This window comes from Squalius cephalus (genome assembly GCF_949319135.1).
Source record: "Squalius cephalus genome assembly, chromosome: 1".
NCBI lineage: Eukaryota > Metazoa > Chordata > Actinopteri > Cypriniformes > Leuciscidae > Squalius > Squalius cephalus.
The window spans coordinates 34429702-34446928 of NC_137122.1; the positions used below are offsets into that span (position 1 = coordinate 34429702).

The 17227-nt window shown below is 34.4% G+C and overlaps 1 protein-coding gene across 4 annotated transcripts; it reads left to right on the top strand.

Annotated features, from left to right (window-relative positions):
* The first annotated feature begins 4880 nt into the window (after window positions 1-4880).
* Window positions 4881-17147, top strand: LOC307167256 (C-type lectin domain family 17, member A-like). 4 transcript variants are annotated; one of them, XM_079886243.1, is made up of 13 exons: window positions 5133-5223; window positions 5910-6014; window positions 6094-6156; window positions 6272-6307; window positions 6547-6683; window positions 7045-7169; window positions 11211-11280; window positions 11502-11606; window positions 13219-13281; window positions 13369-13452; window positions 13684-13820; window positions 14355-14473; window positions 15884-17147. In XM_079886243.1, exons 1-8 carry the CDS (start codon window positions 5157-5159, stop codon window positions 11544-11546), a joined length of 648 nt encoding a protein of 215 aa, XP_079742369.1. In that variant the 5' UTR covers window positions 5133-5156; the 3' UTR covers window positions 11547-11606; window positions 13219-13281; window positions 13369-13452; window positions 13684-13820; window positions 14355-14473; window positions 15884-17147. The 4 variants fall into 4 exon arrangements, with proteins under 4 accessions (XP_079742368.1, XP_079742367.1, XP_079742369.1 ...); XM_079886242.1 differs by lacking the exons at window positions 5133-5223; window positions 11211-11280; window positions 11502-11606; ... (3 more) ...; window positions 14355-14473; window positions 15884-17147 and adding exons at window positions 4881-4953; window positions 7287-8798; XM_079886241.1 differs by lacking the exons at window positions 11211-11280; window positions 11502-11606; window positions 13219-13281; ... (2 more) ...; window positions 14355-14473; window positions 15884-17147 and adding an exon at window positions 7287-8798 and having other exon boundaries at window positions 5124-5223.
* The last annotated feature ends 80 nt before the right edge of the window (window positions 17148-17227 follow it).

Here is a 17227-nt window from a genome sequence, read left to right on the forward strand (position 1 = left end):
CGGTTGGGTTTGTGGTATGTTATTTCAGAGTTTGTGGCCTGTGATCTCACATTTTCACTCATGGTAGATCAGCTGTTATTTCCTATTCACATGTGTTTTTGGTTCTTTGTGTGGGAAATTTTAAGTCTAGCCATGTCCAAGATCAGTCAAAACCTCAGTAAGGTCGATGAGATGCGTTGTTCTGTTAATCCTCATGATTTAAGCAATCAGCAGTTTAATGTTAGATATTGCAGCTTTGTATTGTTATAGACTCTAGAGCCAGACTAGTAGAAACTGCCTGATTTATTTCAATCCTTCATGAACATGACAATGTGTAACTCTCCTACCACTCTTTACTTAGGCAGTGAACTGTGAAAACTAAGTTTTAGAACTAACACTAAAACTATATGTGAAAATAACATGGTACGCATCCTTTAGGCGTATTGCTGACTGAAATATTGCTTTAGTACCACAATAACCAATACAGTAAAGTACAGGATAACACGTACTTATAGTTCATCCGAAATGACTTAAGGTTTCTGGACTAGGGTGTGCATTTATTGTCTTTTTTTTTTGCATGCCTGTGACACAGTATTATTATAAAATCACTTTACATCTTACCAAAATATCTTACTTGCTGTCTAGCCGTTGATCTCTGTAGTTTAGTATAATAGAAGTGTCATTGTGTAGGTTGTGAATGTGAGTGTAGAAAGAGGGGTTTTGCACTCTGTTCTACAGATTTGGACCCAGAGCAGGAAGTGGTATGCTTGAAATGTTAGTGTGGTCTCAGCTGAATCGCACTAATAGAGGACTGCATTGACACATTTAGACAAGAAACTAGATGTGCACATTGAGATCTGACACTAAAATATTGTTAATTTCGAGACAGATTCACTTCTAACCACTATTTAACAGACAAAAGCTGTAAATAGTCCCACTGCCGTCTAACAGGAGTGTGTGTGTGTGAGAGAGAGAGAGTGCAGTATCTGAAATCAGAGCATTTCAACACCTGCCATCTTTGCTTGAATTCATCACTTTTTTCTGATGATCATGAACAAACACAAGATGACTGATCATATTTACAGTAATACTGCACCACTTTCCAAAGAGAGGCCTGAGGCTACATTTGAATGTAAGTGATTCCTGCTGCTTTTCATTTGTGCATTAACTGTTACATTGTGTAACCCAGCATGTCATAGGCAGTTACAGTGATAATCCACTTACTCTGCATTGTTTCATTATGCATATCATTGTTGTCAAGCTTCAATCATCTTAAATTTTATGTTAATAAATCAGATGTTTTATCATGTCAATTGGAAGATTATTCACAATATATCCTTCCTAAAGGCTCTTACATTGTCAAGTCACTTATTTATATAGCGCTTTACGCAATACAGATTGTTTCAAACAGCTTCAGAGTAATAAACAGTAGCAAAACAACATTGAAGCAAACTTATTCAAATGAGACAAATTCAAAATTTGCTGTAAAGCAGCTCTACACAGTCATCAATAGTGTCATTATTCAAGTCAGTTCAGTTCAATAACAACTAATTATGAAATGAGTTCAATCCAGCTATAAAGCAGCTCTACATAAAACAGTGGTTTCATTATCCAGCTCCGTTCAGTTCAAGTTTTGCTCTCATCCAATAGTGTCAATGCAGTCAGCGGATAATATTACTGAATAATAAGTATTGGAAAAGCGAAAGAACCCAAACTCCATCAGGTGACAGAAACGGAGAGAAAAAAAACTGGGGGGCCGAACTGTGTTGATTTGTGTTCCATGTCTCTTTTTCTACATGTTTAATGTGTATTCTGTAGGTAACAGATCGAGTATTAGTATCCGGGTTCTTCTGACTGTTCTCCTCTTCTTGTCTCTGCTGGCTAATGGTGTGTTGTCATACCTGTGTGAGTATCCACAAATTTCATATACACACAAACGAAACCCTGTGGTACATTTTTACTTTTACACTAGGCATTATTTTCATAGTATTACTGATTATTTTTTGTTTTTTGTTTTTACAGTTTCCAGCAGTGGAACAGATCAGTTAATGGGATGTGGGACAGAAACAAACTTCTCAAAATCAGGTGGATGAAATCCACATTGACTGCTATTGCACTCATAATATTCTGTTTTCTTAGTTCAGTGCAAATAAATGAACGATGAAAGACCAGAGGTGTCATGCTGATTGATCATGTGTCCCTGACAGTTGAAAGTCACAATGAAATCAAAATTGACGATTCTTATTTTGAATGGAATATTGCAGTATTTATTATACATGATTTATCTGTGCACATCATTTTTTTTATTTATTTGTGCTCTTATAATCTGTAATAAGAATAACTTCCCCTCCCCCTCGCAGCGACATCTCTTCTCTTCTCCGATGACATATACTGCCGTGAGGGCGGGACAATCTTTTTGAACATTTCTATCTTTTGAACATTTGTTCTTGTTCGAGAAGCTGTTTCAGTCATATATGTAAGTGTATATACACATACATATATATATATATATATATATATATATATATATATATATATATATATATATATATATGTATATATGTATATGTATATATATATGTATATGTATATATATATATGTGTGTATATATATATATATATATATATATATATATATATATATATATATATATATATATATATATATATGTATGTGTGTGTATATATATATATATATATATATATGTATGTGTGTGTATATATATATATATATATATATATATGTGTGTATATATATATATATATATATATATATGTGTGTGTATATATATGTGTATATATATACATATATATATATGTGTATATATATACATATATATATGTGTGTGTATATATATATATATGTGTGTGTATATATATATATATGTGTGTGTATATATATATATATATGTGTGTATATATATATGTGTGTGTATATATATATATATGTGTGTATATATATATGTGTGTGTGTATATATATATATGTGTGTATGTATATATATATATATATATATATATATACACACACAATATGGAATATATATTCCCTATTGTATATGTACTTCCTGTCACAATAGGGAAGAAAAGACCACAATTTCCATTTTTTTTATTACTTAGACCATTTACACCTGCTATTAACATCTATCTCAGAGGATCCAAACATTACACTTTTTCCCCATATTCCCCTTAAGAATCACTTGAGTGGAGACATCAAAGTAGTCTTAATATTGCTTAAGCATTGATTAATGATTTTCAATGATTCTCCTCGTTTCAGTGGTATTATTATTACTGTGCTTATTGCTTTGTAATTAATGCATCTCATATGAATCAACTAGAATTGATTCATTTTTGTTACATCTGAATGTATTTTATATTTAAGTATGGTATTTTCTGGTTGCAATTTATTTTATAGTATATGCAATTAGAGTGTACTTAACCAAGAAAGTACTGAGTAATAGAAGATACAAGATTTAAGGTTAGGTTAGGGTTAGGTTCAGGGTTTTTATATTATATTGTCATTGCCCAGTCTTTATAATTACTATAGTAGGTACGTAGTATGCACAGGTAGAATTAATGTAAAATAATGTGTGAATTATATTAATATATTGATGTTTTTTCAGCAATAGGCACTGTGGATTTTTATAAATCTCATACAAAAATAGTAAAATCCCATATTTAATTATAGTTTATTTTACTCTTTCTTTAGAATATCTTAAATTTATTAATGTAGGCAGGTTTTAGTTTTCAAAACGGCTTTAATTTGTGGCAAAAACATATGGGAAATGTTATCAAAGTTTAAAATACAGTACAAAAACATACTTTTAAAGTATAAAAGTGTTACAAAACACCCTAGTTTTCCATTATAATGGTTACTCAAAGGGTATGTTGGTTTACCATTTTGCTGACACTGCAAGAATCTTGCAAAAGAGTATCATTTCAGTTTAGAGGGATTATTAAGTCTCATTGGCCATTGTTATAAATGTCTTGTGACTGCTTCAAAGTGTTGCTGATTCAGCATAAGTGTTTCAGAAATCCCTCATTTCCTGCACAAAAGAACCATTGTGAAATTGTGTTACTTGGTGACTGACAATCAGGAATTCAAATTGCATAATTATGGATAGAAATGGGAAGTTCCAGATTGTTTGCATTTATTCTCTTCCATTGTACCCTAGTCAGTAAGTGATGGCAAACTAGTATTTTTATCTTATCTTGCTAATGTTGCTATTTACAGCTAGCCGAATATTAGAACAACACCTTGCCATTCAAATCTGAGAGTGCTCCACCTGAATAACAACCAGAGCTGTGCAGAGATCTTTGTAATTATGCTATTGTTGTATATTTGCAGCTATAGATCTGCCTTTAAATATTTCAATGCAATCGTGTGTGTTTGTGCATACGTGCATGCGTGCGTGTGTAAGAGAGAGTTCAATATCACATAGGCAAACTGTATGAGTCACTGATAAACTGATGTTATCTCTGACAATGTAAAAATGTTAGAGAATAAAACTACAGATAAATAAAAACTATAACCCTAAATGGATTTGTATATCCCAAACACTGTTGTGGCAAATTCAAAGTCCTCAAATCGGGTCTCAAAGAATTTCTCAGAGTCGAAGTTCCAGATCTCAGAAGAATTAACTTTATTGACAAGCAACAAAGTGAAATGCCAGCTAGACACCTGTACATCTGACTTGCAATAGTCTTATACCTTTTCTCATCACTAGGTAGCCAATCAGCTATATTTTTCTTTTTTGCTCTGCCTTGAGATCTCGTTACCGTTAGAATCCTCTTTCCCGGAGACATCTCTTTATTGGTGGAAAAGTCTTTGGCCACACCCATTTTTAAAAAATATCTCAGGTAACATGATTCCCTGCACCTGCAATGTCCTAGTGCCATCCATCACTTTTAATTAACATGTTTTTAGTACCATCTTATCAACCACCTATACACATCTTCTCTCTGAGCTTGTTAGGTACGTTTCCATCCTCACAGACCCTTTGAGCTGATTTAACACAGCAATACAGACTTTTACATGAGGCAAAGGAAAATCTCCAACAACACCTAATAGCCTTCTGACAGGAAATGACGACAGGAAATGATGAAAGCAGCTGAACCCCTCATATACCAAGTCAAATCAGAGCAGTTCTCTATTTGAAAATCAGCAGTAGGCTCAAAATGCCTGAAAATATTTACATAAATTCTTTTCAAAATCACAATTCAAGATCAACAGAGAAAGATCAACGTAAGTGCTTTTTTCCCCACCCTAATTTATATTTTATATAATCTGGGTAAGTTTGAAATGTGCCTAGAAAATCAGATGTGAATAAATATGTTTCAGCAAGTACATAGAATTAATATATTGGTATTGTTTAGATTTGTAATTTCCATCAGTGTTATGACCTTAACATTTAACATAGGTCAAAACTGTTATTTGATTGATTTTCTTTCTCTTCATGTTTAACACTCAACGTCATTCACGTTTTAAATCTGAGAAGTCATAAAACTTTGTGCTGCTTTCAACTCCATAATTCATGTCCTTTTTACAAAAATAATTCCAGAATGAAAAATCTTGTAATACAATTATAGTTGAATATTAGGCTATACACTTTTTTTTCTTTCTTTCTAATGATGTGAATTGAATATTGCTCTCCAAATTATTTTCAAAAATGCAATTCCTTTGCTAAAATGCATTCTCGGCAAGCTTTACGAAGGAGTTGAAGCTGGAGTTGTGTGCAAGGATGATTATTTCAACGGGCTCATGACATGACCCTGTGGGACCCCCTTTTGGGAATGAGAGTTGACAGTGTTTGGTTGGCCAAAATAACCTGCGATCTGCCTGACAGAAAATGCTTTAGAGAACTAGTGCTTTGTTTATTTACTTATTTATTTCAAAGACTATTAATTTCTCTACTAATAATGTATTTTCAGAAAAGGAGTGTGTCAACGAAAAGAGAGATGGTGTCTGTATGGTAGTTCTTCTCTCTGTTCTCCTCTTCCTGTCTCTGCTGGCAAATGCAGTTTTGGCTTACCTGTGTGAGTATCCTCATGTGTCCGAGTATCAGTTGTGTTTGCACTGTGTATCAGTTTCTCAATACTATTTTATGCTTCACAGATTACACCAATGACACAAATCAGTTAATGGGATGTGAGCCAGTGACAAACAACTCAAACCTAGGTTTGTAAAACACATTTTCTTATTCCATTATTTATTTCATATCTAATTCATTTATCATTTAAATGAATTGATTGACTTTTTTTAACATTTCTTCTATACACTAACACAACCGCAGAAGTTAACAAGACATCACTCCCTTGTACTTATAAAGGTATGTCATATTACGGCCATTCAACATATTTGGCATGTGTAAGGCCTTATAATCATTATGTGTGCTACTATGTGTTTTCTCTGTGTATGTTCTAGTTAACAGCAATTTTTTATGTTTTGTATATAAGTTTATTGGATGTACATGTTTGTATGTTTCTTTAAATTGGACAATTATTAATTCTGCTGTTCAGTGAGAATTTTTGCACATATAAATAAAAACAGAATAACCTGTCACTTCAGGTTTGCCAGAGAAGTGGGTCCAGGACAAGGGCAGATTCTATGTTTTCTCCAATGATACCATGGACTGGGACAACAGCAGAGAACGCTGCCAGGATCTGGGTGGAGACCTGGTCATCATCAACAGCAGTGAGGAGCAGGTACATATAGAGAACTAGAATTGAAATAATTTGTGGTTTTGTTAAAGCTACCATTGCTTGTAGAGTTTCATGGACAATGAATGATCTAGCCTACCTAATTTTCTGCGATCACAATTTTCACACTGAGGGAAGGACCTGAGTCATATCTACTGTAAGCACCAACATATTCTAGAAACCTAAGGGTGGGTATCTTTTGACTTGAGACAGCAACCACTCTGATCGAGAAGGTGCATAGGTATAAAACCCATGCAAAACACTTTATTAACCGCATGAAACACTCGGTTGCTAATTATAGGCCTACTTTCCCTGGGTTGCACTGTACATGCTAAATGTCATATTTGAGACATATGTCTTTTTTTAGGAATTTCTTGCTCAGCAAACAGTCATTTCTAAGGCATCGGTGCTCCACTGGATTGGTCTGACTGACCGCCAGACTGAGGGGACCTGGCTATGGGTGGACAACACCCCCTTAAACAGCAACCTCTCGTAAGTCCCGTTTTATTTCAAAATCCGATGTGCTTTAATTGGCCTCGGTTTGATGGTAGTTATTTAAAGGTCATATGGATTTTTGACATTTTTTACACACTTATTTTGTCCTGTCAGATGGTGGATCTTCCCTCCTGATGATTATGATACACATGATCCCTTGGGTGAAGACTGTGCTGTTTTAAATGGATATTTAAGAGGAGAAAAATGGGGAGATATTTCTTGCTTGAAAAAGGAAAGAAGCATTTGTGAGATTCCATGTTCTTGATCAATGCTAAGGCGTCTTTCGTGACTTTCAATATCACTGTTCATGTAGGCCTATATTTTATAGCCTAGCCTATGGATCACACTGTAGAATCTGTGTAGCTCTTTATAAATAATACATTTGCATTCTTTTTGTTGTTATATGCACTGGCCAATTGTACATATGTCATTGTCTTTAAAATATTATGCACTTTCTTTACAGCAAGACATGAGTGAATATGTACAGTACAATGGAAATAGCACTAATGCATGTGTGCTTATAATGTGTATGCCAAATATATCATTTTAATCTTTTTTAAAGCCTCTATTTAACATTTTTTCTAGAGGCCGTCTCCAGTTCTAAGATGTTTAGAATATCTTACTACATGTCTTTTGCCCCCTGGTGGATCAACCAACAATCTTCAAGTAAAAGGACTTGCAATATATACAGAAGTGGCCAAAAGTGATGTCCAGAAGGGGATATTTGCACAATATTTCCTCTTAATGACACTTCAGGTTCGACTAAATCAAAATATGAGGAGTTTGATATATTGGGAAAAAGAAAACACTAAACTTGGCTTTAGTATTAAAATGACAACATTTGGCAAGAAAGGCAAACTCCAGCATATAATTAAATATGGGTTTTATTGTATCACACAAAAAAAGGCATAGAAAAACAAAGATCACAGGAAATAAAGCATACATTGACTGGAGTGTAATCAGTTATTAATATTTAGTTTGTTCTCCCTTGTTTTTTGACTACAGCAGCCATTCTCCTGGGTAGTGACTCACTAAACTTTGCTCATGTGTTATGCTTAAAGGGATAGGTCACCAAAAATGAAAATTCTTTAATTATTCACCCTCATGCCTCATGTAAGACATTCATTCTTCTTCGGAACACAAATGAAGATCTTTTTAATGAAATCTAAGAGATTTCTGTCCCTCCATTGACAGCTACGCAACTACTTTGACACTTTTGACAAGGGTCATTAAGAAATCGTAAAAATAATCCATATCAATTGAGCGGTTTTGTCAACATTTTCAGAAGAGACTTGATCGCTTTATATGATGAACAGGTTTCATTTAGACTTGAACGAAAGTCTTGCGGGTTTGGAACAAATGAGGGTGAGGAATTAATAACAGTTTTCATTTTTGTGTGAACTATCCCTTTAATGTTTGCAAAGTTGCGCTTCGTTGGAAGACCTGTGGAATACATTGTTACTGATATTTCAAAATTCATATTTACTGGACATCTTATGCTTTTATTTTATATTTTGTTCATGCTTTCATTGAAAACCAAGTCGAAAATATAGAGGAATGCCTATGTTTATTGCAATCATCATTTGTAAACTGCAAAAGTTGCCTTATATTTTACAATCAACTTTGATGTTTAAAGGGTACATAACATGCACAGTTTCACCTAATCTCATGTTAATCTTGAGTACCTATAGAGTAGTAGTGCATCCTTAATATCTCAAAAAAGTGTTTAGTTTTATTATATTTAGAAAAGAAAAATACAGCTTTCCGATTCTCTCCGGAAAAAGCCGAGGTCCTGGAGGCGGAGCTATAGAGTCAAGCGGTAGTGCTTGATTTCCAGCAAAAGACAGAAATCTGATCCAGTTGTACTTACATGAATGGGGTCTTTTATCACTGGGACCGCTCCACGTTTTAATAGCAAACGATTTGCAAATCCAGCGTCGACCTGAGCCTTGTTAATAAAACATTCGTCACTGAAACGACCAGAACACACAACCGCACTTCCTACACTCCATTGCTGCCCCGGAAAAACAAACTGCATCCACTGTTCCTGTAACACTGGGTTCTTTGGAAAGCTGGACACGGTAAGCTTTCCCTCACATCCAAATACACACTTTTTTGGAGACATTCTTGAACAAATCCTATGCAGCGCTGCCGATGATTTCCTGTTGAAGCGCGTTGATGTGCGCGGTCTCGCTCTCCTCTGGTCGACGTGTGCGCGGGCGCGCTTTTCCGAGAGAAATGCTCATATAAGGAGCATAGAGATAAGGAGTTGCACTCTGATCTACGTCATTAGATCCACGATCTAAAAAAAAACAGCCGAAACTTGTACCAACCCGGAAGTAAGATTTTCAGCATAGAAATTCTCCGTTATTCGTCCAAAATATTTTTTTAAAACTTTGCCCATGTTTAGCATGAGAATCTATCTCTTTAACACTGTAAACAACTCTGAATACATGAAACACCATTGTACCCCCGTCATTTTAACTTGAATTACATTAAACTGGCTTAAATTGATGAGTTAAAGCAATTGTAAAAACATATGTTGTCATAAATTATTGATCATATTTTTTTTACAGTGTAAAGCATTTTTTATTATGCCCACCACAGTCAAATTCATTAAAAAAATATTTAATCAAGTATATTTTACTAAGATATATAAGTGGGAACTATTTTTTTTTATTATTATTCATTTATTCATTCATTTATCTTTTTGTGATCAGTTGTTTTTATTCCAACACTCTCAGAAAAAAAAGGTACAAAAGCTGTCACTGTGGCGGTACCTTTTCAAAAGGTACACCTTTGTACCTAAAGAGTGCATATAAGTCCCTCAAAGGTACATATTGGTACCAAACGTGTACATATTAGTACCTATGGAAGGGTACTGTCCCAGTGACAGCTTTTGTACCTTTTTTTCTGAGAGTGAACCAATACAAACACAACAGAGAAAACAGTGAAAACACAATTAGGTACAGTCTGTTTCTAGTCCTCTTTACAATAAGAATGCCAAGATCCAAATGAACCGACAAAAGTCCCTCATACTTACAGTAATAACCATTATCTAAACAACTGGATATGTTGGCAAGTAACCAACATGTCATCAAAAGTTCCAATCCAACACTGTCAGAAATAGGGGTACAGTCCATTTCTGTCCCCCAAGGTACAATCTACACTAACGTACCCCATAGGGCTTATTAATGGACCTCAATGTACATATATGTACCTTTTTGAGGGTCAAAAGGCATTAAAAGGTACATATATGTACCGTTTATTTTAAAGATTAAGGTACAATATTGTGCCCTTGAGGGTACAGCCCCAGTGACAAGCCATTGTACCCCTAAAGGTACAATTATGTACTTTATTTTCTGAGAGTGAAAGGTATTTAATAAAATAATAAACTCAGATAATCCAACACAGTGTAACAGCGTGTCTACACACAAACAATAGCTGACAATGAACTGACAACTTAAGTAGGCAATGATGATGAACTAAAGAGTAACAGGTGTGATGATCAAATTAAATACTGTGGTAACTGATAAGAGCGGTAAACTTAAACAAAGGAAACAGGTGACGGATGATAAACAAACTCATAGAATGAAACTAAACTAACAATGACTAAATATGTGACATGTATTGATGAGTGTTTTTTGTTTGTCTAAAGGTCTGTGCTTGCTGCTGCTTTATCACCATCATGCGTGCACTGTGTACAGCAAGAGACCTACAGTTCAGTAAGAAAGGGATGAAAAAGTAACGCTTTAGCATGTTTCTATCTAATGTAGCATATTACATCAATATGGAATTAAGATTCCAACAATGAGGGAAAACCATAAATGGCATGAAACACAAAAAGCGAGCGTTCAAGAATTGACCACAGATAATCTTTTATCAGTCATTGTTTGATGCCCCCAACAACTAATAACCAAGTGACAGGAAATGATGGCAGGAAACATCACTACTAACCATAGATATATATCTATGACTACTAACCCCCAGCCAGAATTTACCAGATCCTCTCTTCAGTTCTCATTTCTTTACTTGCAGAAGATGCCTGAAGCTATTTATTCCAACACTATTCCGAGAACCATCTCAAGACCAGCTCATGAATATAAAAGTAAGTGCTATTTCGCAACTTCATTTTTGCAAATTAATTGTTTCAGCAGCTTCATTTTACTTTAACTTTTATTTTATTGATTTATATTATTTTTAATATATATATATATATATATATATATATATATATATATATATATATATATGCTGATAAGAGAGATTTGTTTATTTACTTATTTATTTCAAAGGCTATTAATTTCTCTACTAATAATGTATTTTCAGAAAAGGAGTGTGTCAATGATAAGAGAGATGGTGTCTGTATGGTAGTTCTTCTCTCTGTTCTCCTCTTGCTGTCTCTGCTGGCGAATGCAGCGTTGGCTTATCTGTGTGAGTATCCTCATGTTACATGTACACATTACATTGCAGAATGTATGTTGACTACATGCATTGCATATTATTATTATTATTATGAGTTGTAGTAGCAGTAGTATTTATTTATTTATTTATTTTTTTACAATTGCAACAATCTAGCTATATTTTCCTCACATGATTCATTTCAAACATGGGTAACACTTTACAATAAGGTTTCATTAGTTAATATTAGTTAACAACTTCAGTTAACATGAAGAATGAACAATACTTCTACAGCATTCAATGTTAATTTCAACATTTACAAATACATTATTAAAATCAAATGTTGTATTTGTTAACATTAGTTAATGCACTGAGAACTAACATTAATAAACAATGAACAGCTGTATTTGTATTAACTAACATTAACAAAGATTAATAAATACTGTAACAAATGTATTGGTCATTGTTATTTCACGTTAGTTAGTGCATTATCTAATGTTAACTAATGAAACCTTATTGTAAAGTGTTACCCAAACATGTTCTTCACTGACACTATTATCTCCTTAGTGAACAAGTACACTCACTTTGATAAAAAATGTATTTGTGGCAAAATTTGAATGAAAGTTGAGGGATAGTTTTAATTTGTGTAAAAAAGGATTGGTAAGATTGTTAATGTTTTTGAAAGAAGTCTCTTCTGCTCACCAAGGCTTTATTTATTTGATTAAAAAAAACAAACAAAAAAAAAAAAAACAGTAATTTTGTGAAATATTATTATAATTTAAAAGAATTGTTTTCTATGTGTCTATTTACATTTTTATTTCAGGATTCTTTGATGAATAGAAAGTTCAAAAGAACAGCATTTATAAGAATTTCTATTTTATATTTTGGGGGAAAGAAATAAAAGAAATCAATACTTTTATTCATCAAGGATGAATTAATTTGATCAAAAGTTACAGTAAAGACATGTATGATGTTAAGATTCTATTTTAGATAAATGCGGTTCTTTTGAACTTTCTATTAATCAAAGAATCCTGAAAAAAAAATGTACACAACTGTTTTCAACATTGATAATAATGATAAATGTTTCTTGAGCATCGCTTTACTATATATTCACATAGAAAACAGCTCTTTTAAAGTGTAATAATATTTCACAATATTGCTGTTTTTTTTTTTTTTTTTATCAAATAAATGCAGCCTATGTGAACAGAAGAGACTTATTTTAAAAACATCAAAAACCATACCAATCCAAAATTTTGGACTGGTAGTGTATATATTTTCACACAACACATTGAAATGATTTGTGTTTATTCCACTCTTTGTTCAGATAATAATGGATTTTTACAATATTATTTTCTGTTCTATGGCAATAAATTGTTTTGTAATGGTTTTTCCTATTGACTACACAAAGTTTTATGAGCCTATAAAAAAACCTTTTGTTATTCATTTAGTCTCTAAACTGTGGGTAAAAAACTCTAATTTAGACAACTCAAATCAATTGTTTTAAAGTCAAATAGCATGCGTGACACAGTCTTCTAACTCTAATGCATTTTTATACAACTTCTACATAGAAGTTCAAAATAGTTAAATGTAAATATATTGTAATACGAAATCTGCAATGTTATATGTGATCTTATTTGTATTACAGATTACAGCAATGGCCCAGAACAGCTTTTGAGTTGTGAACCAGTAACACACTGCTCTTATTCAGGTAGACAAACTCCACATTCTCTCTTTTTACATAAAACAGTATGTTTATTCAGATTAACATTTTTAATTTTCTTTGTTTTTATGTTAGATGTTGACGACAATGCTCAAATCAAACAGATCTTTCACAAGGACATGGAAAACAGGTCCAAAGTACAGCAGTGTTCAAAAAAAAGCAAGTCAATTTATTACTTATGCTCTTATGTATAAACACATTAGAAACATACATCAAATATTTTAATAAACACTGGAATATTTTCAGACATGTAGAGTCAGCTGCATAATAAGTCCGAATAAAATAAAAGTACACTGTTACACAGAACAGTTTTGTACCCCACACTATATTGAATAATTCAAAATGTAGTTTAGGGCACTGATATTAAACATTTAAAAACTGTCCCGCAAGATTTCCCTGCGAAGTGGGTCCAGGACAAGGGCAGATTCTATGTTTTCTCCAATGATACCATGGACTGGGACAGCAGCAGAGAACGCTGCCAGGATCTGGGTGGAGACCTGGTCATCATCAACAGCAAGGAGGAACAGGTATAGATATATAATATGAAATCATTAGAACATTTCATTTAAGATGAAAGATGTACATTGAACTTAAATGAAACAAGCTGTAGATGAAATAATCTCTGTCAGTCTTGACAACTAGGAATGTTTGGCATGATATTGAACAGAGTTGATATATTTTGTCTTGGCTGAATAAATCTGCTACGCTGTTGGTTATTGCTGCTGAAGAGTAAGTACGGGACTTGCTACTGCCAATACACTCCACGCTGCTGTGAGCAAGTAAGACATGCTGCTGCTGTACAATATAGTGTACATGAATTACCCGTAGCAGATCTATACAGGTGGAGCTGGGGAAGGTGGAGGGTTTCTGAAAGTGCACTGCACTGCTAAGACAAATGCTAACCAAGTATTTGAAGGTTGAGCAGCAAGATTATTGGCTACTGATACAGGAGTAATCAATCAGCTGTGCCCTATTGAGAATGATGTGAGATTGGCGCAGGCTAATAGTTAAGGACCTATTAGTCTGCGCCGACAGTTTCATGACAGAACTTTCTATTGTAGAAACTTCTTGCAAACCAAATTCACATTATTGCCGCACAAACATTATATTGGATTGGTCTGACTGATAGCCGCAATGAAGGTGTCTGGCTGTGGGTGGACGACACCAAGGATCATCTTGGGCAAGTATTATTTTAAATGTCTTTGTTAATAAATGTATCTGTATGATATGTATGATACATTTTTATGCAGCTTTACACTCTAAGGGACCATTTGTATTTATGAGATGGACCACCGGAGGAAAATAGGGGAGGGTCATGTCTTTTTATTCTTTGTTGAGGGGAGGGTCACCCAACTTTTTTTAGTCTAGGGGGAGGGTCACCCAACTTTTGTATTCATGAAAACAGCAAAATTTCAGCAAAACAAGTTCTTTGTGACATGCAAGATTTATTGTATTAAAATTTAAATCAGAATCAGAATCAGAAATCATTTATCATTTATTCGCCCTGAATGTTTATACAGACAAGGAATTTACTTTGGCAGGAGGGTGCCTACATATAACATACAACATATACCATATAGTACAAGATATAGGAGCACAAAAAAGCACCAAGAAATACCTTTTAAGGCATCGATGCAAGCAAGTGCACACTACAGCATTGAGTCAAAAAGTTTATAATTTCAGTGACAATGAGGGATCCGTGCCTTATTGAAAAGGCCAGTGGCAGAAGGGAAAAAACTGTTTTTATGGCGTGAGGTGCTTGTCCTAACGGCCCTCAGCCTTCTGCCAGAGGGGAGTAGCTGGAATAGGGAATTTCCAGGGTGGGAGGGGTCTGCCACAATCTTCTTCACACGCCTCAGCACCCTAGAGGAGTACAAGTCCCCAAGGGAGGGCAGATTGCAACCAATCACCCTCTCCGCAGAGCGGATGATACGCTGCAGCCTGCTCTTGTCCTTGGCCGTGGAAGCAGCATACCAGATGATAAATGCAAAAGAAAAGGCACGAGAGTCGGCTATTTTTTGTCAATTTTAAGTTTTAATTTAATATATTTTACCACTTGCTTGAGCAACTTAATATATAAATATATATAGAAGTAGCATTGAATAATACGTTGTTTAAATTGTGTTTAAACGTCTATTAAAGAGTGTATATGTGTACAAAGAGAATCGCAATGCTGCCAAAACTTTTTTTTAATAAAAGTTGCTGATAACTTCTGGATTTGAAATACAAATAGTGAGTATGTGTTTGTGGTACAGCCGCGGATCAGTTACGCACTGCACACGGAGTAGGCTATGTGTGAAACGGGCGTAGTCGTTTGTCATGGTTGTAAAAAACAAAACAAAACAATGGCTATCTGATCATCTTTGCGCAAACCAGTACAGAAGTAATCAATAAATTATCGGGGAGGGTCATGCCTTTTTTCACAATCATTTTGGAGGGTCATAGAAAAATGTATTGCTGGCGAAGGGAGGGTCAAGTCTATTTTGACTAGATCTCAAAACTCCTCCGTTAGCCCCTTAAATAAAAAACGAGCAGTCCCTAAATGATTAATTTATTTATTGATTGATTTTTTTATTTTTTTATTTGTCAGATTATGGGCACTGCCCCCTGATGATCACAAATCAGCGGACAATCCTCTGGGGGAAGATTGTGTTGTATTGAATGGACGAATGACTGAGTCGTTTTGGGGAGATGTTTTGTGCTTGAGGAAGGAGAGAAGCATTTGCGAAATTCCATGTTCTTAATAAATATGTAGCCTACTTAATAAAAGTTTATATTTCTTTCTGCAAGCCCCCTACAGACAATACAAATAAAGATGATAAAGTAAAAATGGACATTTAAAATAATGTAAACAATAAAACAGAATTATAAAGCAGAATAAAAGTATAGTTATGAAGGGGAAAAAAGCTTGATCACTTTATGAACATGTAAACTGCCTTAAATAAACAGGAGAAGCCATACAAGTCCTAACGGGGGTGGATTGGAATCCACTGCTGCTTCAATGTATTTGTAATGAGTGATTATAATCAAGGTATTAATCAATATTTTTCCTTCTAAATATCAAATGAGTTGAATGACTTCTCTGGAGATTTTACTTTGTTATAGAAGTTACCAGTGTGATTACTGAAATGTTCTTTTCATGTATTCTCTAATGTCTGTATTTGATATCTGAATGCAGTAACAGTGCTTGCTTATTTAGCCCGGCTTCCAGAAATGAAATAGGGACTTGTTTTGTGTTTGAGAAAGGTCTTCAACGTGTTAAAACATATAGGGGTCATTGAAGCCAATAGTTTAAGGGACCATTTCTTTGGTAAAGCCTTACTTTCCAGTTAGACTAAAGTGTAGCTCTCCTTGAGAGAAAGAACGCATTATCTTGATGTTTTGAGAGGACTCTCCTGTTTATAGTTAGAGTCTGGCCAAATCCAACCTTGGAAAAGCTGTGTCAGTGTGTGTGTGTTAGTCTTCTTGGTTACAGGTTAAGGAACCACTGGCATGATTGGAGATTGACTGAGTTGTTGTTCTGGACATGTTGGTGCCCAGCAACCCAAATCTGCGACCAGGAAAGTCACGACATGCCTATAACTTCAGGGTCCGAATGTCAGCTGCATAATCGATGGAGATATGCTTCAGTCTGTATATATGTGTGGAAAATTACTATGTTTATATTTTTTAGCCAATGAGAATAATTTAACTTGAAGCAAGGACGTAGCTTAGACCTTGGTGAAGGGTATAACTGCTGTGATCTTTGTAACTGTAAGCGGGGCGGCCTACGAACTCCTGTGTGAGTCTTGAAGCCGACTTCTGCTGAGGAAACTGCAAACTATCTTCAGTAAAACTTTTCTTCAATTCATTATAATTCTGACTCCGGGCCTTCTTTCAAACATCTGGTCCTTGGTCCTAAACTGTTAACCCCTAACAGTAAACTGAAGGGGGT

Excerpts from the sequence above, each read along its gene's own strand:
- LOC307167256 (XM_079886241.1), top strand. The coding sequence starts at position 5,157 with ATGCCTGAAAATATTTACATAAATTCTTTTCAAAATCACAATTCAAGA. Across the intron at positions 6,157-6,271 it reads GACAAACAACTCAAACCTAG|AAGTTAACAAGACATCACTC; the intron begins GTTTGTAAAACA and ends ACACAACCGCAG. Across the intron at positions 7,170-7,286 it reads CCCTTAAACAGCAACCTCTC|ATGGTGGATCTTCCCTCCTG; the intron begins GTAAGTCCCGTT and ends TTGTCCTGTCAG.